Genomic DNA, 27,973 nt, shown 5'->3' with positions numbered 1-27,973 from the left:
AGGAACCTTGTTGACGAGATGACTAGGGTTAGGTTTTCTCTTGTTGAGGATATTGCTAGGGACTCTAGTTGCCCCTGATGATGGATTTGTGCTAGGCGCCAGAAACCTTAACTTTTTAGTATGCCAATATTGGCCATTTTGTTGTGAATCTATATTCGCATGTATCACATATTTCACTTTTTTGCACTCTGCTCTGTTCACCATATTTTTTTGATGGATTTTCTATATCCCATTATTTAGCCTATTTTAGCATAGGTAATCACAATCTTTTCATTATGACCAAAAATTTAGCCCACTATAGCACAAGACACTAGGAATTTTTATTTTGACCAAATATTTAGCTTGCTCCAACATAAGATGCTACAACATTTCATTTTTGATAAAATATTTAGCCTATTCTAATAGATACATGAAGCTAAAACATTTTCATTTATACAAGATATTTAGCCATTCTAACACAATAAACTTTAATTTTTATTTTAACTAAATATTTAGCCAATTCTTTACTATTGCAAGAAATTTTTATTGGAAGCTAAGTTTAGGAGGTTATGAGCTAAGAGAGGATCCCATCCCTTGTTTGCCCTTATGTGCTTAGCTGATTTGCGTTCCCCATTAAAAATAGTCACTATAAATATCACTTTCACTATCTAGTGCAAGTAATGACCTCTCCCATGTACAAATTGGGACTCCATTGACAAATTCTGTAGCTTGAGACTAAAGCTCAAAGTTTAAATTTAATTGAACATGATTGTAGATTGAGGGGTTTTTAAAATAATCTAAGAATAAATAAATCAATAGAAATGAAATGAAATTAGAAAGGCTACAATGATTTAGAATTTCCCAGTGACACCACCAATAATGAGGTACTTGCAGATGCTAATTACTCCTTTCCCGTGTTGCTAAGATTTGATCTTTCTTTAACATTAGCAAACATCAAAGTGGAGCTTCCTTGTCATTGTGGTAAAGAGGTGAAAAGTAATCATCACATTTACTTCCTCTCTATCACCATAAATAAACCAAAACAAACTAAACCTCTTAAAACAATATGTTGGACAAAGATATAACCAAGAAGAAAAATAATAAGAGAATTATCCATGTCTATTCCATTGGTCATCTCAAACTATTGTCTAGATATGCAAATAATGTGTTAAAGAAAAAGACGCTTAAAAAACTATGCCTTAAATTATGAGTCCACAACTTGTAAAATGTGGAAGCAAACACAAGGGACGTGAAAGTTTTTAAAATGTCACTTCTCACATGTTGAAATACCTGCCCCGATTCTCTACTAAATTTTTAAGAAAAAAGAAAATACTACCAGTAAAATTGAAAACAACCAATAATTTTTTTATTTTAATAATTCTTTTTTTAAACCATACAACAAATAAAAGTTGGACGATTTCCAAAAGACAAATTAATAGAGTTTAGGCCCTATTTGGTTGCTGGCATAGGAATACAAAATTATAATAGAAAAATGGAATGAGAATGGAAATGGGGAATGAGAATAGAAATGGCCAATTCCAATCATGCTTGGTGCACTTGGAATTCGACTAGGAATATGTTAATCCATTGTTTGGTTATACAAAAATGGAATAGGAATAAGGTTAAGTTTTGTATTTAAAAAAATATTTTTCCTTATTTTTAAAAAAATTTATTATTATTTTGGTTAATTCATTTTCATTTTTTTGAACAAATAGATATAATTAAAAAAAATGTTATTAAAAAAAATTTAACAAAAAAAATTTAAAAAGAAAAAGTAAAAAAAAAAAAATTTAAAATTCAAAAAAAAAAAAGAAAATTAATTTTTTAAAAAAAAATGGAAAATCGGAATGGGAATGGAAATCGCCTATTCCAATAACAATTTTTTTTTGGCATAGACATATGCTCATTTTAGGGGCAAAATTGGAATATGTCTTCCTAAATAGACATAAGGGCCCGCATGGTAGTGGGAATTAGACTGGAATAGGCATTTGTATATTCCTAAAATTTTGAATCTTCTGTTTGGTTGCACCAAATCAGAATTGAGAATAGGAATATATATTCTCATTTTGGCTCCAAAATGAGCATTCGCTATTCCACCTAAATAGGTGTTATTGAAACAATTCCCGTTTTCACTTTCACAAATTTGGTGAAGTTTTCAAATTTGGAAGGAATGCGATATCATTTTGTCCGCCATGGCCAAATACGATACAGTTTCTTTTCCTTTTCCGTTGTGGATGCTACTCCTATTTTCAATTGTGATGTCCACGCTTTATTTTCCTTTTCAGTCGAATTGGCACAGAGGATTGAAGGTCGCCACAGGGTATTGTTTATAGATTATCAAAAATGACAAAAGAGCCAAGAACGGAACTGATGAAGTGTGCCATTTCCATATTGACCACTGATTGCAGACGATGGACATTGATTTCCTAAGATGTTGTGAACCCACTTACTATAGGAGACATTTTGATTTGAAGAAGGTAGAGCTAGTTTCTCAATGCACATATGAACTTGTAGAAAGCACTAATTCTTGTGAGCCCTTACCTGATCTAAGACAACGATTTGAGTCTTGGCGCAGGCAATTGCATATTTCTGAGATTGGAGGGTGCTAAAAAAATTTACAGCATGTCTAGCCCTAAATTCTTCCTCTTAATACATTATCACTGCAACGATATCACTTTTCATTGGGAGGCAATGTGATCAGTTCTCCAACAGTGACTGGTCAATGCCATTTAGAATGATGAGATCTCTGTTTGGATAGGGTGTTTGGTGCTTAGCTGTGGAGGTCACGACAATACAAATGTGGATGACAGTATGTGAAATGATTCGTTAATGCTCTATTTCTAAGAACAGACAGAAAATTCAAATTTCAGTTTCAACTTATATTCCACTTTTAGTTTTATCGAACCAAACAAGTTTGAAATAACAAATCAAGCATAACAAATACTAGTTTAACAAATGCATAATAACAAATTCTAATACTCAAATCATATTCCAACAGCCAAACGGGGCCTAAACTTTCACACAATCTCACCAGAAGTATAAATATTCATGTGTCTTCCTATTCCCAATTTCCATTGAGCTTACCAAACGTGTGTATATATAACACATATTCTAATTTTGTTTTCGTATTCCACTCATATTCCAGCAACCAAACAGGCCCAACGAAAACATCTCGTTGAAGGGAGGAACTAATAATCGACAACAGACAATTGTACTACCACTACGATTGAAAATTAAACGCATTTTGGCGAAGGGTTTGCCAAACGTTAGTGTCTATCTGTGAAGTGCCGAACAGATGAACTAACAATTTTAACGGGCCCCACCGTAAAACCTTTTTTTCTGCAGTTTATAAAACGGCGACTCTACTTACAATTTTCTTTCGAACCCTCGTCTGAGGTTTTCACCCAAATCCATTTCACAACGATTCACTTCGTCACTTCAGATTCCGCTCTTCGCTAATTCATCCACCCTCCGTTTTCACACTCACTGCACAGGCCACCATTGCAGACCTTCGCAAACACCACAATTTTCTGATCATCACAACCCTCTCTTTCATTCTTTTGGACTTTCTTCCTATAACATTTCAAGGCGGGAGCTCCGGATTCTTGCATTTATAGCGCCAAGAATCTTTTTGAAATTATTTAGCAAAGAATATAAGGATTTATTCGTTGTTGTTGTAATAAACTTGTGGTTCGAGGGTTTAAAGAATCTAAAATGGATAAGAAGAAAGTCCTTGTGCCGCTTGTCTGCCATGGTCATTCGCGCCCTATTGTGGATTTGTTTTACAGCCCGGTAACTCCTGATGGCGTCTTTCTTATCAGTGCTAGCAAAGGTCAGTTGAGTGCTTCCGCAGTGGATCGCAAGTTATTTTTAGCTCAGGCATTTTGAAATTTATTATCTTTTTATAGAACCAATGTGACCATGATCGGGAATATATTTATTTTGTGCTAAGAAAATCGTACCAGTTACATAATATGTATATTTTGTACTGAGAAATAAATTCCAATTAGATCAGGTAATTTTTTAATGTCATTTAGGTCAGGTTGACATGTTCAGACCATTATAGTTTTAAATTTAAATTGCTCACTTGGGAAGAGGCGTCTGTCTAGATGCCTAAGGGTATCCCGTCTCACAAATTATCTCATAACTAGCAGACAGTCTCCTTTGTAGCGCTATATCCTACCATAAAATGGAAAATCTTTGCTATTCCTTGAAAGTTTGAAACTCATGAGAATCTTGCTTACCCGCTGCGAAGATTCCCAGAGCTTCCCTTCCACTCAAATTCACCCGAAGAATACAATCTGATACTCCCCGCTGAGCAGTGCCTTACCTATTGGTATTAAAATCTTCAGCTTCGGTTCCATGGGATGCCATCTTGACAAGCTCATCCAGGACTTGCAAATTGTTTCCTGTGTTGAGCGATGTTCTACCCGTTATTGTTGAAAATACTACCCATTATTGTTGTAAATAGTTTTCTTAAAATGCAAGGGCTATCTATTCTGGCAAATTCATACAGTAGTTGCACACAGTTTTCTTTTGCGAGCTTTGCTTCACCCCCTTGCCGTGAAACCTTCAATGCTTCATCTATACTTTCAAATTTACCTAGGACTTACAGGTGGTCTTCCCGGTTGAATTAGGATTCATTCACTTGTAGTAGAACCTCTGGCTTATATCTCCATGGCTATTTTTTTAATCCTGTCAAATTCACTCGATATTCACTTATACTGTCAATAAACCTTCAATTTGCGATGAACCTTTAGTTTAGATTGTGTGCACATCCATTTCATTAATTTAGTTCAGCACCTGCATGTTCTCCCTCTGTTAAACTCTTACACCAAATTCTTGTGACAAGGGTTGTATTCCATTAAATTCACTCAACACTTGCACATAGTTTCTTCAATAGTATAGCACAAATTGTTGATGCTAGAACACGTAGTGCTCATGTTCTCTTCAATACAACAGCACAATTGTTTATGCAAGCATGTTGATACTAATTGTAATTTTCTGATGTCCAGAACATGTTGTATACATGTTTTCTTCAATAATACAGCACAACTTGTTTTTGTCAGCCCAAGTTTTTGATGTTGATTGTGATTTTTTACTGTACAGAAAATGTAGTGCTCATGGCTCATGCACATATAAAAGTGGATGGTGGGAAGTGGCGAAAATAAAATCATTTAGTTCATATCTTTGTCCCTCATTCATTAAGATTATGAAAAGATTGAATATAATTTTACACAGTTTTTATGCTCTGAAACATCAAGTGCATAAGACGACGCTAAATCCAAGCATAAAAACAACAGCCATATTGCAATTCAGTAAACAAATAGCTTGATGAAATTGGAAATCATAACTTGGAACGATGATTTGGTTGAGAGTTTTTTGACCTACTCATGGTTGATATAACAATGAGGGCTCATATTTCTTGCTACATTTATCAAATTACCCTTAGCCGTTGAGGGGTTGTAACCCTTGGAAAACAATGCCAAGAGACAATCATGTTGCTTATGTGTGGTTGTATGGCATTATTTGACCAAAGAAGAAATGCATCAGTGATTTTTTCTCATAATCTTCTTTTTGAATTTTTAATGAGGAACTGTTTCTTCCCTTGGGAATAATGTCCATTTCTTCATGCTATCACAACTACAACAAAGCCTTCTTCCCTTGATGTTTAATACTCTTGATGTAAATAGAGCGTGCTGACTTCAGTTCTTTTATTGTCAATGAGACAAATATTCTTCTAGTGTATAACCTTAAAAAATAACATATCTTGTGGCTTCATTTATAGGGGGAGAACACAACTTTATCCATATTAGGGAGATTATGAGAGAAACATCATGTTGATACTTATATTTAAGTCCATAGTGAATAAAGTCTATCAAATATCTTTCTTGACATCACACATCCAAAAAATTGAGCTTTTGATGCTCCTTTAACATATTCAACCATTGATCTTGTTTATGTGGGATCATTGGTTGATTGGAAAATGATTTATCCTTTGTTTGTCCATATTTCATGGTTAACTCTTTCGTGAATATGTTTTGTTTAGGGAATTGTCTCCATTATAATTGAGCGTCATTGATACCATTTTTGTTAAAGAATGCTATTGCATCTTCATAATTAAATTTGGCGAAATGCGACAATTTTTTTAATTTGGCAAATACTATATAGAGGTTCCATGCCATTAAATATGAGGATACCCATCTTTGGCAAAACGGATGTAGTGGATTTGCCATTGACTTTTGTCCTTAGGGCTATCTAAGAAAAAAGAAAATGGGTGTTCTTCTAGATTTGCCCCTTGATGAGAAAAATGGATTTGTTTGTGGAGTCTTCTTGAAAAAATGAAGTTGTGTGATAGGAAAAGAGGAATTTATCAAAATTTGAAGTGTTACTGTTATGCTATTGAGCATATTTGAAGTTTTGTTGCATCCTTGCCACAATCTTATAGCTTAATTTTCTCCCTATTTGGGAGATTGGAGACAACCATCAAGTTGATGTAGGCACAATGATTAAGTCCAATTGATAAGCCTCTTTGATGTCGTAAATCCAAAGATGTAAGCTCTTTAAAATCCTCAACATTTTCATTATGGACCATATTTGCATGAGATGCGTATTACAATATTAGATAGTTTCTATTTACTCTCTCTTCTGTCTTTTTCTACCGGTCACTCTTTCTGTAATGTTTCCGTAAACTTCCTCTGTTCATTATGGAAACTTTCCTTTTCACTCTACAAGAATATTTCTATTTCCTCTCTCCTATTCGTTATAGAAACATTCTCTTGTATATTGTATATATAATTATTTTACCATAATATGGTATTTAGAGCAAATTCTTGGTCTCTTCAAAATTTTTAAATTTCTTATTTGAAATTATTAGTTCAAAAATTTCAAAATATTTGCCTGTGTGTGTTCAGAATTTGCATCTATTTTTTTCCTCCAAACTTATCTAGGGATTCAACATCCAATTTTTTTGCAATTTTCTTTGTGCTAAATCGAAGGTCATTAAGATTGCATGTTTTCCTCAAGATTGTGGGCATCTTCCTCTTGTTGCAGATACGTCTGTGACTTTTGGTTGTGTTTTTTCTTGTTTCTTATCAATGTCTTGGGTGTTGTTTGGTCTTTTGCACCTTTTTTATTCACCCATAGTCTCTTTTCTACAAAACTCATGAGTTTCGTTGCCATTTTCAGTGTTTTTCTGATATTTTTTTGCTCAAACGTGACAGTTCTCTGACCTTTCTCATGATTTCTGCCTCCATCTTCTGCATTCTTCAGCTAGTACAACCCCCTACATGGATTAAAATCTGCCTTTTTTCCAAATCCACCCTCTGTTCAATAACTCTACAATTTTTTAAAGTTTTTAAAGCCAAGTTTCTAAAAAAAATTCTTGATGCCCGTGTCAGATTAACAATTTTTTCACATATTCTTGGTGGCTTTTTGCAGATCTCAATTGGGATAGCCTCACCTTTTTTGGGTGCATTGTTTTCCGTGCCTTAATTTTTGAGCCAACAAAAAAAATTCTGACAACAGCTTCTATTTGGGTTTTTTGAGTTCTTATCCGGATGCCGCTTCAAATTTTTTGGGTCTTCTATTAATTTGCCTTGAGGTTTGTGCCATTTCTAATATTCACATTTTTTGCATTGAAAAATGTTTCATGACATCTCTCATCAATCTTCTCTTGGAAGGCAACCAATGATTCAACGAAAAGAACTACAACAGTTGTTAAGCAGAGAATGACAGCGATCTTCGAGCACCGTTGCCTTTAGGCACTTGTTCTGGGTACTGAGACTTGTCCTACCACAGTCGATGCTACTCAAGAGAAGTTTGATAAGCGTAATCTTGAAATGGTTATGCTTATTAAGCTTTCAGTTAATGATGATCAACTGCCTCCAGTGCCTCTCGACAAGACAATTGCAGAGATTTGGAAAACACTGAAGGATCTCCATGAGACATCAAACAAAAGCGTATCTTTCTCTTTGAAGGATCAACTATTCTCTATTATTATGGATGAGCACACGCCCTTACAAGAACGTCTTCTAAAGATTAAGGACATCAGAGATCAGCTTGAGGCCATTGGATGTAAAATGGAGGTAGAGGACATGGTGGTCATTACTTTGAAAAGCCTACAATCGTCCTATGAGCACTTTAATGAGACACTCAATATTATTGCAACTAATGTTGACCTAAAGTTCTCAGATCTGTGCACCAAACTTCTGCAACAGGATCGTTGGAAACAATAGTTTGGTAGTAGTACTCGTTCATCCTCCTCTGAACAAGCATTTTCAGCCCAATCCTTTGACAAGGATAAAGGCCCATCTCAATCTCAGAATAGCTCCAAGAAGAAGTAAATCTAGTGCAACTATTGCCACAAATTTGGTCATGTGATCCAAGAATGCAGGACTCACATTGCTTGTGACCTGCGGCAGCCACATACCAACATTGCAGAACATGTAAACCTCTTTGATCAACCCGAGGTTGCGTTTTATGCTTTTTGAGATGTTGCCCCTAATTTCAAGCCTTCCCTTAGTGGCCCCAGGCATGTGTAGTTACCAAGTCCATATTTTAAAAAATACTCTAAGTCCATAGTCGGGTTTTGGTAAAAATTACAACTCTTCGGGTCTCCCTTTTTCCTTTTATTTGGGTTTTCGAGATTCTAGTGTGGCAACTCCCCCCCCCCCCCCCCCCTTGCTTTGTGCGGAAATTTTTTAAGCCGGGTGTGGGTGGCTTTGTTCTAATTATGTTCTTCCCCTTAGAGAAAGTTTTAGGCATCCCCCTTGACGAGAAGAAAAGTCCCTAAGTCTTTCAATATTGTTTTAAGTGTGCGAAGATCAAGATTTCCACTATCCCACTTCTCTTCTGCTCGGATGCGAAGTTATTCGAGTGAAACTCCGCATAACTATAAAGTAGCCCCCGTGGCAAGGTAGAAGTCCGAAGTGCGAAGAAGATTCAAGTGGGGACTCTATTAAGGCACAATTCGGGGAGAACCTCTTTTCAAGGATTCCCGCAATGAAGGAAAAGCATGTAGAATCAACAATCTATGGGAAAGTAGTAAAATTGCTTCTCTAGTGCATTAAGCGGATCACCTAGCATGCGGAAGTTGGATTTTTGAATGCAATAGAAATCATTATTTTCCTTAGTCAAAATTGAAGACAGAAAATCGAAGACTTGGCTTCTCTTACTTAAGGTGGAAGGTTATAAAGGAAATCTAATTCATGAAAAGAAAGGCCGTACAAATAAGACGTGTCTGATGTCATTTTTGCTCATTAATCCCTGGCCCCCAAATTAATGCTAATTTGATCACTCGTGTGGTGCGAGAAATCACAACTAACGACTATAAAGGTAGATCTATAAAGTAAGATTTTGCATACATTTTCCCGTCATCTTTCTCAACATCCATTTTTTCAATTTTTGTAGCTAAGCTAAGTGCTTCAGTGTTGATAACTTCTTCGCCATGGCTGCTAAGTTCATGGGGTATGACATTTGCAATGGAACTGATTCCACTCTGAAAAATCTAAGTGATACCCAACTGTGATTCTTGCATATGAGATTATAGGCAGACCCCCTTCACCCAGTCACTAAGAAGTTGAACGAGAGTGACCTAGTTGAGGTGACGGGTTTTTCGATGGCAGTGCAGGCCCCTAAGTTGATCCTTGAACGCATTTCACATTACGATCTGGATACTCGCTAGATCAAGATGCTAGACAACAAAGTGCTCCTTTCCCTTGAGCAAGATGTAATACAAAATTGTTCCTAGCTGCTAGTAAGGGAAGTGTATAATGATATGAATTTTTGGAACTTCGCCTCAATGTATATTGAGAAGAAATCTGTGAGGAGAGGTGACATGATGCCTACATGGTTCCAGACTCCTTGAAAGCCATAAAAGTAAAGTGCTTAAGACTTTTTATGGCACTAACTTACAGAGGGAAATCGTGGATTTTATTGTTCTCCTACATAGCTAAAGGGAAATAAAGACACTCAATTTTGTAGAGTACTGCTTCTACCTAGTGCAATTAGTTTGTGCTGAAGGAGAGTATGTAGACTGGGCTCAAATAATTAGTGACAACCTAACTCAGAGGTTCGTCGCGACCTCCACTAGCATAGTTGCAGCTACGACAACTACATCTGTGGGATCTTCCCAGATTGTTGGAGGAGGGAGAGGAGACGAGCCTCCACCACAAGAATCACCTCAAGCACCAAACATCCAAGATAATATTTCGCCATTGCTTCTTCCACCAAAACTATGATTTCTCCATTATCTGCAAGGAAAACTAGTACTCTTGTGGCAAGGAAATTGTTTGATGCTACAATGCTTCAATCCTAACTCAACATGCTCACCTCAGAAGTCCTAGTTGGAGAATACTCTTGAGAGGAAGAGAAAAAGGATCGAAGAAGTGCCTCTGAAGGACTTGATCACTCAGATTGTGAAGAAGACACCAGCTACTAAGAAGGTGAAGAAAGCTCCCACACTGGCAGCCTTGGGTAAGGATGCTTACACATGCAACTACATCATGGAAGTTGCTCAAGCCCAAACAGATGGAAATTTGGTTGATCTCGGCCCAACAGATTTCAATATCTAGTAGCTCTACATGGGGTTTCCGAGACATGATACCAAGTGCACAGTGTGGAGGTTTTTGAATCAAGAAGTAGATAAAGAGCTGGAGGAGCTCAAAAAATTGAGGCTCAACTCAACGCTACAAACAAGGAATTATTTAAGTGCCTTAGGCAATTGGTTGCCCCACTCTTCGGCCAAATAGGAGAATCATCAGATGCTTAGCCTTTTGACCCATCTGTAGAAGAAAATAACGCCCTACTTGCTAAGTTGTAGGAAGAAAGACACTTCAGTCAAATTGGGTGTGGATGTTGGAGGATATGAAAGTAAGGGGCTTGCCCTTAATTGAAAAGCTGGGTGCCATTTGTATAAGGGTTGAAAAGTTGAAAGAAATAATGTACAACAACCTCAACTCCCTCAAGGTAGATATAGAGAAGTACAAGGATTCCATATCTGTGCTGTACGAAGTCATGAGCAAGAAGGTAGAGAATGCAACCAGTTTGGGCATTCTGAAGAATGGGGACGAGCCCCTTTCCCATTGGATGGGGTCCGGGATTCAAGAGGGAAAGTATGGTTAAAGCCGAGAAGCAGATGAAGAAAGTATATGAATGAGTAAGAAGGAAGTGAAAACAATTTTTATCTATCTCCGGGAGGTTCACATAGAGTCTCATATGAGAAAAAGTGGCAGTTGATGTTGAGCACATGAAGAATGCCTACCAGGACTTCATTGATGGATTGGTAGAACACTCTAATAAGTTCTAGACCTCTGATCTCCACACTTTAATTGCCATGGATGGAATGCTGATGAAAGTGTCGGAAAAACTGCAAACTCAAGTCAAAACCCTAGAAGGATTAGCAACGGACCATGACTTCTGGATGGTTTGATCAGATGATGTGTCAATCCCTAATGTGGATGACCTAGCAGCTATCATTGTGACAATGAAGGGATATAAGTTTTGCTAAGAAAATGCCGAGCCCACTGACAGTGGAAGTTGAAATGCTCCAATTCCCTGAGCCTTATCATTGCTCTATTTTTGGATGACAAGTGTTGTATTCCCCTGTTTGTGATCTCTCTCTTTGCCTTCTCATAAATGTAATTTTTGTAATGACTAGAAGATGAAGGGCCTATATATGTAACAATTTAATAATTAATAAGGAATCAACAAATTTTGGTATCAATTTTCCCCCTATGGTTGAGACCATTGTTTGAGACTCAAAAGGTTTCATCAAGATTGTTGTGCATTGCATTGTGCATGTTGGAAGGATTAATTTATGGTGAAATTGTGAGTTAATAATCTTTCAACGTGTTGTTGGGATTGATGGCTTTGGTGATCTGGGAATTGTTATAGTTTCATGATTATTTCTTTTCCCTTGATCTCGTGTTGCTTGTTTTCGTTCTGTATTTGGCAATTAGGATATGGCAGAACCGGAAAATCATTGAGTTTAACGTGTTGTAGACTTAAATGGTTTTGGTGGTTTGAGAGCTGCATTGGTTTTGATTATATCACTATTTCCTCTGTTTATAATTGCATTTAGAAGTAGGACTGCACAATTATTCAATTAATTGGGTAGATGTGCGTAGGAGTAGAATTAGAAGTTGACGTGTTGAAAAAAGTTCATTTGCTTTCATGGTCGTGGGAGTAGTCAAATTGGAAATCCTAAATCAAGTTTGGGTCTTTCGTGGTTACGGGAAACCTGAAATTAGCCTCTTCCACTCTCTAGTTAAGAGCATAACCCCACCATTAGAGTACAACCCAAAAGAAATTCCATTGCACATCATCCTAAAAGGGAGCTGTACCTTTAAAATTCAGAGGGGAGTTAAAGGAGGAGAGAAACCAAAAATATGCTTCCCATCTATTGGCTACAAGTTGTTTTCTCACCCGTTGGATAAGAAAGAGTTAGATCTTGCTAAGAAAAGAGGAGAGAAGAAACTGTCAACCAACATAAGGACATTCATTTTTTTTGTTTTTGGAAGATAGATTGACCAATAAGGGAGTGTATTACGGTATTGGATAGTTTCTATTTACTCTTTCTTTCGTCTTTTTCTAATGGTCAATCTTTTTGTAATGTTTCCATAAACTCCTTATGCTCGTTCTAGAAACATTCTCTTGTATCTTGTATATATAGATTATTTATGATCTTTGTTTAATAACATATTCATTATTTTACCATAATAATGCGCTGCATGGTTGGAAAATGATTTGTTCCTTATCCTATAGCACATGGTTATCTCCTCGGGGAATATGCTTCAATCAGGGAATTGTCACTTCTAGACTTGAATCCCTTCGATATCATTTATACTAAAAAATTGCCTTGTGCAAGGAAGTTGGTGCACCCTATCAATGGAGTTTGGTGAATTGCGACAAATGTTTTTTAGAGGGTCACAATTGTCAAACTTAGAAATATTCAAGTTAGGCAAAAGGAAAATGCTAGATTTTGCATTGAGTTTTGTCATTTGAGCATCATATTGGAAAGAGGAATTTTTTTTGTCATCATAGAAATATCTTGAAGATTTTTAATGTGATCTTGCCTAAAAAATCTTCTTTAAAAGATGGAGCTGTATAATTAAGAGATAAAACATTTTCCATTGAGCATCATAGTGGAAATAGGAAATTGTTTGTTCTTTCATCTTGGAGGTACTTTTTGAAGGGATGAATGGATTTTGTGTCTTGAAATCTTCTTGAAGATATGGACTTGTATAACAAGGTTGAGAACAATTTTTCAAATATTGAAGTAATGCTAATTTATATTAATATTTTTGGAGTTCTTCCATATCTTTACTTGTCTTGGTATTCTTGAACTACTCTAGAACTTCTTTCTCATTGCTGTCTTAGTTTTCTAGCACTTAGTTTATCTGTGCACCGTTACATCATGAGCTTGCTTGTTGGTTGATGCTCTGAGTATCTATATTGGAAGTAATGTGATATGTTGAATAGAGTTTCCTTGATTATGGAGGTAGTTTTGTAGAGATAAATGTGGTTCTTCTGGATTAGAGGTCAACTATTGTTTCATTGGTAGCAACTAATTTTTGGGACTGAATTTATGGCTTTAGGACTCTTACAACTTATTTTGCGCTTTGGGAGCTTCTAAGGGAGACGTAAACAAGAGTAATGCAATTTAACATACCATAAATTTGGGTTTTGAGGATCATGAAAGCTTAGGGTCTAGAAATTTAGATGTGAAAGAAGTAGGCCTAAAAATAATGACTGAAATAGAGTATGAAAAAGTAACTTGAAAAGTAGGATTGAATAGTCAAGTATTAAAATAATAGTTTCAAATTAGGGTGTGAAAAAAGCCAGTCTCAAAAGAGCAGCAAGTGGAAAATTGTGGAGATCTTTATTGAAATCTCAAAGGAGTTTCATCCTATCAAAATTTTATTCTTTAATTGTTAGCTTTGCTTCTGAGATTGGCTTCCAAAGTTGCATCTTTTATACTACTTTTGAGGAAGTGACATAAGAAACGCTTCAAGCCTAGATAAGTGAAGCATCATTCATCACTATCTGTATGGAGTCAAACAGAAGTGCACAAAATTAAAAGTTCAGAGCCTTAGAGTATCCCATAGCAGAATAAGAAATTAGAGCTACCTCAATGATGCATCTTTGCTAATGGCCAAGGCTGGATTCATACAACTGATGATGTCATTCAATTCTTATTTATAGCCTACTAAGACAAAGGATTAAATATGACTCATGTTGGTGATTCCATTACCCATCCATGCCATGAGCATGATCAGTCACAGTTTCTTCATCCATCCATATAGAAAACAATATTATTATGTACTTGTACCATAATAATGGGCTATATATACATCATACTTGTACTATAATAATATAGTACAAGTACCATGTATGTATACCCTATCTTGTAAAAACATCTGGCATTATTGATATAGGAGCCTACTACAATGCATTTGTGGTCATATTCTAGAAATATTCAGATGATATGGTTAGTAATAAAGAATAGCATGCTGAACTTATGCATAAATATGACTTTTGATATCTATGTTATTCATGTGCAGATAGATTTCGCTTGTTGTTGGAAGTGTAGGTTATCATTTGTTCTTCTTTGGTGTAAGTGTATCTTGTCATTTTCTTTTTGCTTGCAGATTCTAGTACAATGCTAAGGAATGGTGAAACAGGGGATTGGATTGGGACATTTGAAGGGCACAAGGGTGCTGTCTGGAGTTGTTGCCTTGATAATCGTGCTATGCGTGCAGCATCAGGATCAGCTGACTTTAGCACGTAACATTCTTTTCTTATTAGCTTTCTAATTTTTTGGCTCTGCTGATCTCTCCAGGGAATATTATCTTGTACATGGATTTGCAGTGTGTCTCATTTCTTATTTCCTAGAACCTTTCTGAATTCTGTTTTTGAATGCCATTTAAATTAAATCATAAATATAAAGTAGCATTGCAAGATTTATGTGTTAATGAGGCTTATTATTATAAACAATTTAGCAGGTGAAAGTACCTTTTTGTGGATAATGTTAGTGTAGTCTAATAACAATATTTTTTTAGATAATGATTGCGTCATAGTTCCATGACTCCCATGAGTAGTCTGAGTCGCCGAGCTGAGCAGACCTGGTCAAGTTTTATAACTCAACCTGAGGCATAGACTATGATATATAATTATAAAAGTATATAATTTAAAGTTTCGTTTTGTTTTGCCGAGTCGTTGCTGAGTCGTGTCAGTCTTGCCAAGTCCAAGCCTGGGAACTCTGGTTTGCTTAGACATACAACTTAGGCTAAGTCTATATGGGTTGGAATTTTTTTCCTAAATACGAAGGAAGTGGATTTTATTTCTGGTAGTGTAAGTTGAATTTGCGAACCAGCTTCATTTTAGAGAGTATCCATCTTTTATAAATTGAACACCTTTTTTCGTTTGACATGGAAATCTGAATTAAGAAATGAGAAATACAGGATGGAAGAAAGGGTGATCTTTTTTTTCATGAGAAACTTCATGCAGAGAAGCTCATTCATAGTGGAGGATTGTCGTAGTGCTATGTTGCCCTTGAATACGATAGTTTTTGTGTGTTTTAATGAAAGCATGATATCTGTAACATGATGTTATGAGATCTTGGGTTTGTGTCCATATATTCTTCATTCTCTGTAACATATAGTTTAAAGAAAATTTATGAATGGCTGAGTTGAAATGCTTTTACCAATTCAGCTTATTATTAGCTAGATCTGAAAATGGCATTCCTATAAATCTATCATTCTTTGCTTCGTTAATTTCCAGACGAAATCTGATGACACAGATCTTGATATGCAGATAAGTATCAGATCAATTGCTAGAAGCCTAAAAGAAAATGAACTGAAATATATTGTAAACAACTAAATTTGACAGAAATCTTAAGCCGCATGCAAAGCACAATATCAACGCCTGAGTATTTTTGCATGAATTTTTATTCAAGTTGAACTTAATGTATAATGGATAACATACATTTTTCGGTTAAGCTCACTTAAAATCTTATTTTGTCTATAATAACTTCCACAAAGAATACACAAATGTATCTGTACAAGTATAGCATTTGCTTTGCAATTATCATGCCTATCTTAATTGACCTACCGATAGAATCAAATGATCAAAATATCCAATATAATAATTTTTTATTATTGTTGTTTGGAAATGTATCAGACCATAATTACGTAAGATTGCAATAATAAATTAAAGTAGCTATCTTGGGGCTGGAAGCAGCCTGGACAGTGCATTATTCAATTCTTTTGTTTCATTTTGTTAAGTTTTGAGGATCACTGCAAATGTACTGGTATTGCCTGTGAGGTATGTATTTTCCAAAGGCAACTCTCTCTCTTATAAGGATATGCCATGAAGAGAAATGTCCCTTCAAGGAACATGTCCATTTGATAATTTGATAATTAATATAATAATAAATTGAAATATTAAAATTAATTTTATATATATATTGTATTATATTAAATTCTCTCATAAACTTATATCTGTATAAAATTATATCATATATAATTAAATATATTTTTAGCTTTATCCGATTGAAACTACCAAACATCAACACTCCCTCTTAGATAGGAGGATAAACACATGACCATATATATTACCTCAATGTAATATAAGAATATATTTGATCAGAAGATATTCAACATTTTAGATATCACCTCATGATATCAATAGCAATAACCTCTGAATGTCAAATCACATGACATTCATCAAGTACTTAAAATATTCATAAGGTATGTACAAATGCATTCTCAATAATGCTTACCAAATGAATAGCCATGGCCTGTTTAAGGAACTTAATCCACTATGCAAGTAATTTTTTATTGTGATTTGTTTAGACATTATAAGATGTCCATCACAATAGAAGACCATGGTTTGTTTAAGGAACTTAATCCACCATGCAAGTAATATTCTACTGTGATCTGCTTAGACATCAAAAGATGTCCATCACAATAGAAGGCCATGGTCTCTTTAAGGAACTTAATCCCCCATGCAAGATCTATCATGATCTGTTTCAGCCATCATAAGATGTCTATCATAATAGATTAAGTTATTGAAAGATCGTCACCTTTCAATAACACCTACAAATACAAGTGATAATCATTTGGAAGTTGTCACTTCCTCATGATGTACACATTAGGTAGGCCCAAATAGTCATAAATTATATTCATGGATTACAATCCTCTTGATTGCTACAATTTGTGATGTTGAGAATCCATCTCAACATGCTCTACTCCCTGTAAATCAATATGATTGAGATCACCAAAGGTATCTCAACATGCTCTATTCCCTCTAAATCAATATGCTTGAGATCACCAAAGGTTGACTGAACCATACCCTCTATCTTCTCCTCAGATAGATGTGTTAGACTCCTGAATCTGATATCAATCTCCCTCTTCCTGTAAGAACATTCTCAGAGGAAAGATCAAGGCAAATGACTCTTATAGTAAAAAAAATTCACATATAATAATTATTCTCAACAATAATATTATTATTAAGCCGAGAGGCTTTCTACAGTGGAAGCATTCATCAATGTAAACTTTTAGACATCTAAAAAAATTTCGAGTTTAGTTGGACGTTTTAAGATGAATGGGCAGTTTCAGCTTTGCACATATTGTCTAATAGTTAACCAAAAAAAGCGAAAGTGGAGAATATGAAACTGATGGAAGTGGAAGTGCAAGTGCAAGAGAATTCTGTTACAAACATGCTTCATGCAATCTGAATTTAATTTATATTTTTCAGTTACAAACATGTGTCACATGGATTCCAATTGAACTGGCATTTTGATTTTCTTAATTGCAGCAGTGATGCATTTTGCATAATCTCAGTTCTCAAATTTGTCTTAGATTAACTTTTTGATCTTCTTTCTTCTCTTGGCATGCATAGTACCCACAAATCTGATTTACAAATTACTGTCGATGTCTGGCCTTTGGCAAGAGATTCCATCATGTCGAACGACCTGCTGCAATTTGTAACAAAATATTGGTTCAGTTGCTTGGATACTGTGGGGTCTCTGCTGTAGCTGAGTCATCTTCTTCGACTATCTTTGCACAAATCACCAAAGCTTCTTAGTATAGGATCTTATTGTGGCTTTGTTTCTTCTTGTACTTGCAGTTGTGGCTAATGGTATCATTCAATTACTGAGTTAGGTGGCAATCTGCTCCAAAATGTTGAGGACGGATATATATATCTGAGTGTGTATATCTATTTCTGATTGCCATAATGTTTTCTAGGTGTGATCTCTGCGAAATCTGTAATATTCCTTGTTTAATCTGATCAGAAAAATCTTAAATCTGGACTTGTGAATTTTATCAACAGTTGGTGTGTAGCCCAAATGTCAAATTATAATATCACTAAAATTAAATAAACTCCCCATAATACTGTATTAAGTTTAGTTTGAACCTTAGCATACAATCGGATTTTCAGATTTCTCATCTACTGTTCATTAGACATAACAGTTTACCATTGAACCAAACATAATGGACATATCGGTTTGGACATAATACAGTTCTTTCACATTTAATATCAAACACATATGTAATACATAACAAGAACCTGTATGCCGTCAGTAAATGGATGTTGTTGACTTGTGGAACAGACTGTTGTAGTACTCACGCCCACAAGAACTCAACATAATGGTGGTTATCCAGCTCTTGGTCTGCTACGTTTCACCTGGTAAGTTGACTACTGTTCATGAGTGTCTTTTAACCTTGTTGCTGTGATCAATGCTTTTGTGCAACCTTCAGATATTCTCCCGTATACCCTAGTGAATCATCCGAATGCCAAACTCGGCTCAAACCACCTGCAGATTTATACTGGACTGCAACTCGAACACCTCTTCTTGCTGTTGCTCGAATAACCTCTGTATATGCGATCCGTAGAATTTCTGTTCACTGTAACTCAGATAATCTTCTTACTCACGGCAGTCTAACCTCCATGGTTTAACTTCAGACTTCCTTCTGGACACGTCTGAAAGTGATGATAGACGTCTTTGCAAGCTGATAATTAAGATATGTCTACCCAAACTTGAACACAATCTGCAGAATCCAAATCCAATCTGAGCAGCTGGGGGCTACGTCCCACTACTCCGATGCCTTAGGGGTTTTGTCCTTTGGCAACCAGTCACAACTAGGCAACCGTTTTCAACAGTATTATATTGTTATTCTTTTTCATCGTTCTAATCCCAATGTAAAAGCCTTCTTTTATAACCTCTAGTTGTGGAGAGATACAGATATCTTAGCAATATCTTAGCAATGCGAGATAAAATACTATTTCGTCTTTTAGTCACTTAAGTAACTTTATAACTTTATAACATTAAAATATTTAAATAAATTACTTAAGTCACTTGAACTTTAATATTTCTTGAAATACTTGTCTAATTGCCATGCTGTCTGAAATAAGAATCTCTCCTCATAATTCCCCTTGTGACCAAATACACTTTCTAAAAATATAAAGAGTCCATCTCCATTACCCCTCACTTACTATACATAGTATGACAAATGGAGTCCAATGACATCGAACGAAGGCCAGATCCATAAATCGCTAAATGTTGGAGATGAATCAATCCTCAGAAGACCCTTTAACCATCGTCATTAGCCTACGAGGATCCAATATTAGGCTAATCCCTGAAATTCTGATGCTGGCAACCAATGGGGACATTACAAAATCTCATCGCGGATTTAGGGTTCTTTGCAGATATAGATTTGGTTCTCTTAATTTTGCTTTCAAAAGAGAAGATGCCCATATTGATTAGTCTTCATTCAAATAGGGCTTGGGTCTATCATACAACTAAGAAAAAGATGCATATGCTTTGTTTTTAGGGAAGAAAAAAAGTTTTGGCTTTGGACGATGAAGAACAAATTTAGTATAATTCGTGTTAGTGTTAATGAACTTTTTCTTGTGAAATAACAAGTTTATAATGGGTTACTTTCAGGTTGCTTATGAGTTTGTAGATATGCAGTAATTGGTATGCTTCATGAGAGGAGTGATTTTCCTAGCTATAGAGTACTTATTATGCAGATAATATTGGTTGAAATTTTATGCATTTGATGTATATTGTAGATAGACATTTGATGCATAAGATCCAATATAAGGAATCAAAAATTTGTGAAACTAAATTTTTTTCGTAATCTTATTTTTTATTTATTTGCAGCCTTCTAACTTTCGTAATACATAATTTGATGAACTATTTATATTTGTAAACTTTAGATATCTCTTGGCTTAGTTTACGGAAAAAATTAATTAAAATTTTAGGTATGCTAGTTATAAGAACATTAGAGATATGATTCTATATTTAATTCATAATGAATTAATTCTATTCTGATAAACAATGTAGTTAATTGATTACAAATAACATTAATTGATTAATACCAATTATTATGCAATATATATATCATCTTATAGTATAAATGGATCTCATAATATACAATTATCTACTTTGAAAAAAATCATATTTCATTGAATATATATATATATATAGAAAATTTATTTATTACCAATCATACTTCAAATTATACTATCCATATTATATTAAAATATAAATGAATATTTATAAAGTAAAGCTTACCAATAAACTATTACGATAATAGATTATCGTATATTATTAGTTAATGGTAATCGATTTGTAATCTATAGTAAATATTATAATCTTTCTAATATTTAGTTAACTTTCGTTAGCTGTAGCTTTTTTAGCTTTCTTTCAGTTGGAATAGAATGTTTCTATTCTTTACAATTGTTTCGTAAGGAAACATTGTTCCATTCTTTTGTATATAATAACCTTTCAGTCTTTGTTAATTATAAGCAAATATTTACCATTTACTTCGTAATATGGTATTAGAGCGTATGTCTTAAATTTTTTCTTCGAAATTATTATAACCATTTTCAAAATTATTTTTCTGTGATCCTTGCTTCATCATATCAAAATCCTTTGATTCTCGAACAAGGGTTTTGTCTTAGGTTTTTTGTCTGAGGTTCTACAAGTTGGGAAACCATGAGCAAAGAATATTGCAGTTTTGTTTCTGCAAATTGCATTTGAAAATAGCGAGCTCCAAATCACAATTTTTTTTCCCTGCCCCATTGCAACAAACATGTCTGCAACTCGCGCTTGGTGTTCAACAAACCCTACCTCAGCTCGTATTTGATCGAATCTGCAAACTCACGTATTCCATTGTCGATTTCTCTGCAACTTGTGTTTTGTTTTCACTGGACAATTGTGTTTCTTGGGTCCAGATCCCTGACTTCCAAATCGTCCTCAGACATCACGGGTTTCTAGAGTTCTACTTGCAAATTTGCGTTTGCTGTTGTTGAGGCCAGTTCTTTTGACATCCATTGACGTGTTTTTCCTGAGGTCATGTGTTTGCCAAAATCGTGATTTTAGGGTAAAAAATATGTTTGTATGTGTCCATTCTTCATCGTCTATGCTGTCTCAGCAAGAATGTCTCTCTTCATAAAAAAATTCAGTCATTCTCTAGCTACAAACTCCATTTTTTCTGCAACGTCTTCCTTCAATGGTTGTTGATTAGGGTTTTCTTTGAAACCCTAAATTTTGAGTTTGGAAATTTTTTCGATACTAGATTCTTGGTGAGTTTTTTGAGAGCTCTCTATTGGGTCACTCCAATTTTTTTGGGTCTTCTGTTTTTTGCCTCGGACAATGCACCTTCACAGATTTGCTTATTTTTAATTGAGAAGCGTGCCATGGCATCTCTGACAAACATTCTGCTTGAGCACAACTCAAAATTCAATGGTCAAAATTATGGCACTTGGAAGCAACGAATCATCGCAATTTTTGAATATCGGAATATTGATCAACTTGTTCTAGGTGTTACAAAGCGTCCGACTGCTCCTAGTATTGATCAGGATACATGGGATCTCAATAATTGAGAGGCGGTGATACTTCTTAAATTATCTTTGGGTGAGGATCAACTCTCTCAAATTCCATCTGGCAAGACAGCTGTCGAGATATGGGCACATCTAAAAGGTCTTCATGAGACTTCTGACAAAGCAGAGCTTTCTTCTTGAAGAACACTTTGTTTTCTTTTATGATGGATGAGCGAAATTCGTGATCAGTTGCTTGCCATCGGTCGCAAGATGGAGTAAGAGGACATTGTTGTTATCCCTCTCTGGAGTTTACCAAAGTCCTATAAGCATTTTATCTAGAGTATCAACATCTCGTCTTCTAGTGTTGATTTGAAGTTTATTGATCTCTGCACACTTCTGCTTCAGCAAGATCAGTGGAAACAATTGTTCGGCAGCAATTCCAACTCTACCTCTACAAAGCAAGCCTTTGTTGCTAAATCCTTTTTAGAAGGCTGAAGGCAAGTTTCAACAGTTGTCTTAGCAAAAGTCTTCTGCTTCGACATTAGATGGCTCTCGGAAGAAGATTCAATGCAACTACTGCCGCAAGTTTGGGCACATGAAGGTTGAATGTCGGAAATGTTTAGTTGCACAATCTAAGCAATCAGGTTCGTAGCCCAAAGTGAACAGTGTAGAGCATACTGAGAAGATGGAATATGCCTTTTATGCCTTCATGACTAAAAGACCTGCAGATCATGTCAAGCCATTTGCTTGGTACATTGATTCGGGTGCCTATCGTCACTTCACTCACTGCAAAGACTGGTTCACTAACTACCAACCTTATTCAGACTGTTATTTTTGGTGGCAGAGAAGAGTATACTGTTGTCGGCAAAGGCAACATTCAGATTCAGTCTAGTGGGAGGTATCTTGTTTTCCTCTATGTGTACTACGTTCTAGGGATGGAACTAAATCTACTCTCAGTCAGTCAGTAATTGCGACATTCTCCACACTTGGATGTCACCTTCAATTCACATCAGTGCACCATCACTGATTGGGCGATCCAGTCTATTGTTGCAGTGGGTCTTGAGGATCATGGTCTTTTCCAACTTACTGATTTTGGTGATTCTTCGGACTTAGCTATCGCTGCTTGATGGTCTTCTATTAGCATACTTTGGCATCAACGATATGGGCACTCAAATGTGCATTGTCTCTCACAGCTTGCTCGGGATGAGCTTGTCCTTGGATTGCTAGAGATTCAGACTCAACAACTTGGAGTTTGTGATGCATGCCAGGCTAGGAAGCAACATCGTACACCTTTCACAAGTGGCGATTCATGGCGAGCTTCTCAGGAACTTCAGCTTGTCCATATCGATATCTGTGGCCCTATGGCCACTCTTTTTGTTCTTGGGTTCAAGTATTTTCTGTTTTTTGTTGATGATTTCAGTAGAAAAATGTGGATGTATTTCCTTAAAAAGAAATCAAATGCATTTCTTGTATTTTAGAAGTTTAAACCTTTAGTTGAAAAAGACCCTGGGAAATCTATTATTACTCTTAGATTAGACAATGGGGGGAATTTTGTTCTAATGATTTCTTTAGCATCTTGGATACTTGTGGCATCAAGCGCCAGTTAACAACACTGTACACACCACAATAGAATAGTGTAGTTGAATGTCAGAACATAACATTCACCGAGATGATTCGATCCATGCTCAAACACTGACATGTTTTGAAGAAGTTTTGGGCAAAAGCAATCAACACTGTAGTTTATCTTTTGAATCGGTCACCCATAGTGGCGGTCAAAGGTAAAACTCCGAAAGAGACTTGGTCAAGTTGCAAGCCTAGAATCAGTCACTTGAAGGTTTTTGGCTCCCTTGCTTTCGTTTGGATCCCTGATGCATCACGCACCAAGTTGGATGCCAAGAGTCAAAAACTCATGCTTGTTTGCTCTAGATTCTTTTGATGAGAAACTTGATCACGAAGCATCTCTTGATACTAATGTTGGTCGTTCTCCTCTTCGGCCTAAGTGTTGGGCTAAGACACTTGTTGATCTTCATGATGATGAGCACATTGATGGGAGAACTGCTCGGAAAAAGAGCAAACCTACAGAGTTTGTTAACTTTTCTCTCATGGCGAACATTTATAGTGTGTTTGAACCTCAAACATATTCCAAGGCTAAAGGAATTGCAGAGTGGGAACATGCCATGACATTTGAAAACCAGAGCCTATTGAAGAATAACACCTGGGTCCTTTCTAATCTTCCATAGAAGAAGAAATCCATTTGCTGCAAATGGGTTTACAAAATTAAATACAAATTGGACTGTACTTTGGATAAGTACAAAGCTCGTTTAGTTGTGAAGGGCTTTTCTCAGCATTAGGGCATTGATTATGAGGAGACCTTTGCTCCTACTGCAAAGATGACCATCAAATTAGTCCTAGCTATGGCAACACAATTTGCCTGGGAGGTCCATCAGATGGATGCTAAGAGTGCATGGTGATCTCCATGAAGAGGTCTACATGACACAGCCCCTTGGTTTCAAGGTTGCTATAAAAACCATCAGGTTCTTAGATTGGTGGAAGCTCTCTATGGCTTGAAGCAGGCCCCTCGGGCAGGTATATAAAAATTGATAAGTACCTCAGTGATCAAGGCTTCAAGAGGAGTTCTTCAGACTCAAATTTGTACATCAAGATTATTGACAATGACATCATCCTTTTGGTTATTTATGTGGATGATTTGATCATTACTGGCAGTTCGACATCTTTGGTTCAAGGAATCAAACATAATTTATGCCAATCTTTTGATATGAGTGACTTTCGGCTCATGCATTATTGCATTGGTGTGGAGGTTTGGCAACAATATTCTGGTAAATTCATCTCTCAGTCCAAATAAGGTTATGTGTCGATTTCAAGAATTTGAACACTACATCAGAAAAGGATAATTATCCATTGCCATCATTGGATGAGGTCTTGCAAGTTGTAAACGGAACACAGATGATGTCATTTATGGATGGGTATTTGGGGTATAATCAAGTGATTATTGAAGAAGAAGATAGATTGAAAACGGCTTTCACCACGAAGTGGGGAACATTCACATATAGAAGGATGCCTTTTGGCCTAATCAATGCAGGTGCAACATTTCAAAGGGCCAGGGATTATGCTTTCAAGGACTTAAAAGACAATTACATTATCATTTACATGGATGACATCACAATATTTTCAAAAAATAGAGAAGACCACATTTTAGATCTGAGGAAAGTTTTCATGAGATGTAGAAGGTTCGGAGTTTCTTTGAATCCAAAGAACTGTATGTTTGGAGTTATCGAGGGAAAATTTTTGGGACATGTAATTTCAAAAAGAGGTATCATGATAGATCCAGAGAGAGTGGAGGCAATTTCCAAACTTGGCCTACCAACTAGCAAGAAAGAGCTCAAATAATTCTTTGGAAAGATCAACTTCGTGAGAAAGATCATAGCTGCATTCGTAGAGATTGTAAAGCCGATGAATGACATGATAAAGAAAGATGTAAAATTGGATTGGACTCTAGCGGCGAAGAAGGCATTTGAAGAAACAAAGCATGTTATCGTTGACGCACCAATTTTGGTAAGCTGGGATTATGAGAGGCCATTCAATATATATCTTTTGCCTCTAATCACGTGTGTGTGACCATCTTAACACAAAAGAATGAGGTAGATGAAGAGCATCCGATAGCATTCATGAGTGCACCTTTCAAGGAGGCAGAATTGAATTATCCATATATGGAGAAACATGCTTATGCCTTGGTGAAGGTGATGAAGAAGTTCAAGCATTACATCTTGAGAAGCAAAGTACATGCAGTTGTGCTCGACATAGCAGTGAAGACTCTTTTAATGCAAAATGAACTTGGAGAGAGAAGAGGAAAGTGGGTCGTCACTACACAGGAATATGACAAAGAAATTCATCCGATGAAATTGGTTTGAGGACAACAATTGGCGCAGAGCATGGCATCAAAGGTACTTGGACTTGTACAACAAGTTTACGAATTGGAGGATGTGCACCCCGATGAATGGTACTAGGACATAATTAATTATTTGTTATATCACCGATGCCCTTCACATTTGAATCTAGTACAGAAGTGGGCATTGAAATTCAAGAGCAAAAGATGCATGTTGCAAGGAGCAGTGTTGTACAGATAGAATCATGAGGGGATATATTTAAGATGTGTCGGAAAAGATGAAGCTAGAAATATTTTGGAACATGTTCATGATAAATGGGGAACAGGACATGGATCAAGTTTGGCTACGACACATTGGATACTAAGAACCGGATACTATTAGCCAACCTTGTTCAAGGACACTCATGAGCACGTAAAGACTTGTCATGTTTGCCAGACATCGACAAAGAGAGAGGAATCTAGCAATGCCTTTGCAGTTGATTATTGAGGTGAGATCTTTCGTGATGTGGGCACTTGACTTCATTGGTCCTATCAATCCACCTTCCTTGGCACAACACGTATATTCTAACCGCAACTGACTACTGTACTCAGTGGTCAGAAGCCCAAGCTTTCAAGAATTGCATTGCTGAGATTGTCATCAAATTTTTAGAGGAAAGAATCACTATTAGGTTTGGGTGTCCTTTTGCTTTTGTATGTGATAATGGTTCTGCTTTCATTTCTTTGAAATTTCATAAGTGAGCATTCAACCATGAGATCATTTTAAAATCTTCATCAGGTCACTATCGCCGGGGGAATGGCCTAGCAGAGTCCACAAACAAGAACCTTTTCACTGTGATCGAAAAACTTTTATTTACAAGAACCCAAGAGATTGGCACACACAGTTGAGATACGCTTTGTGGGCAAATAGAACAATAGTTAAAGAGTCCATAGGAATCACTCCTTATCATTCAGTTTATGGACAATACCCTGTGTTCCCGATTCAATTAAAAATCCCAACTTTAAGGTTCATACAAGAATACTATGATGAGAGCAAAGATAGAGGCCAAGTTAGGTTGGCTCAACTAATACAGTTAGATGAAAAAAGAGATGAAGCCCTAGAGAAATTTGCTAAACATCAAGGGGTAGTAAAGCGTTGGTTTGACAAAAAGGCGCAAAACAAGGCCTTTAGGATCTTTGACTTGGTCTTATATTGGGACAAAGCCCATGAAAAGAAAGGACAACATAATAAATTTGACAAATTATGGAAGGGTTCTTTCCAGATTTCAGAGATTATCAAGGATAATGCATTTAAACTTAGACACTCACTGGCGGGGATGTCCCATTGCCTGTCAATGGGCAATTCCTCAAGCATTATTTCCAAGCCTAGGACTTCGTTCGAAGCCCTTTTGTACATGGTTAGAGTAGGTTTGCTTTCAGTTAGTAGATAGTTTGCTTTCCATTCTTTAGAGTAGAGTTTGTTGTGGACCATTTGGCCCAAAGGGTAGAGTAGTTTCCCTTTCGGTTGGTTAGAGTAGTTTCCTTTCAAGTGTTTAGTTTAGGTGTTGTGAGGGAGCTCAAATTTGATTTGCATCAAGTCATTTGACCTTCCCTCAGTTGGAGAGGAGTTTTGGTTATGGAGCTTTGCAAGTGCAAAGGGGGTCCATGTTATCACTTGTGGGCAAGGTGTGTAGATTTTACATGTTTGGTGACAAAATAGAGTCCGTCTTGTTCACTTCTTGAATACATTGGGCAAGTTTTGAAGATTTTTGGGTGTGCTTGGTCGTTGGTCTATGATAGGACTTGTACTAAATTTTGGTCAAACTCGATAGAGGTTCTTAAGTTACCTTTGACATGGTTACAACGTTCTACTCACACTTAATTGCTCCTAGCTCTTGGTGTCTTGAAGTGAACCTAGACTTAGTGAGAATCATATGCCTGCTTCAACACCACTTTGGTCTTCCAAACTCTCCGTGGGCTTCATTGCCTGCAAGCCAAACAAAAGATTGAGAAAAAGAGAAATATCATGAGAAAAGAAAAAATGAGAATCTATGCAAAAAGAAAAGGTAGTATCAAAGTGACAATAAAGATGAAATTTGGCTAAAGGGTGTGTAATCATTTCTACCGGTGCTATAAAAGTAATCACTAAAGGTAGAACCGTAATCGTGGTGCCACAGTGATAACTCTGTTAGGGCTATAGACGCTTGACTCGCAACGGGGCTCTATCCAACTTGCTTTTGAAGTAAGGATATTATAATAGCTTAGTTTAATAGATCTGAG

At 36.1% G+C, this 27,973-nt stretch overlaps 1 protein-coding gene across 1 annotated transcript in view; it reads left to right on the top strand.

Annotated features, from left to right (window-relative positions):
- The first annotated feature begins 3,360 nt into the window (after nt 1-3,360).
- The window catches only part of LOC149547431 (uncharacterized), an 84,571-nt gene continuing 59,958 nt past the window's right edge, over nt 3,361-27,973 (top strand). Inside the window, exons 1-2 of the mRNA XM_089791637.1 lie at nt 3,361-3,811; nt 14,631-14,766. Coding sequence (XP_089647763.1) covers nt 3,694-3,811; nt 14,631-14,766 — 254 coding nt within the window. The 5' untranslated portion in view covers nt 3,361-3,693. The remainder of the gene's footprint in view (nt 3,812-14,630; nt 14,767-27,973) is intronic.

The sequence above is a fragment of the Cupressus sempervirens genome, chromosome 7 (genome assembly GCF_028749045.1).
Source record: "Cupressus sempervirens isolate cs-2001-9-10 chromosome 7, ASM2874904v1, whole genome shotgun sequence".
In the NCBI taxonomy this organism is placed as follows: domain Eukaryota; kingdom Viridiplantae; phylum Streptophyta; class Pinopsida; order Cupressales; family Cupressaceae; genus Cupressus; species Cupressus sempervirens.
Note: the sequence above shows the minus strand (reverse complement) of the source record. Positions and strands in the feature narration are given on the sequence as shown.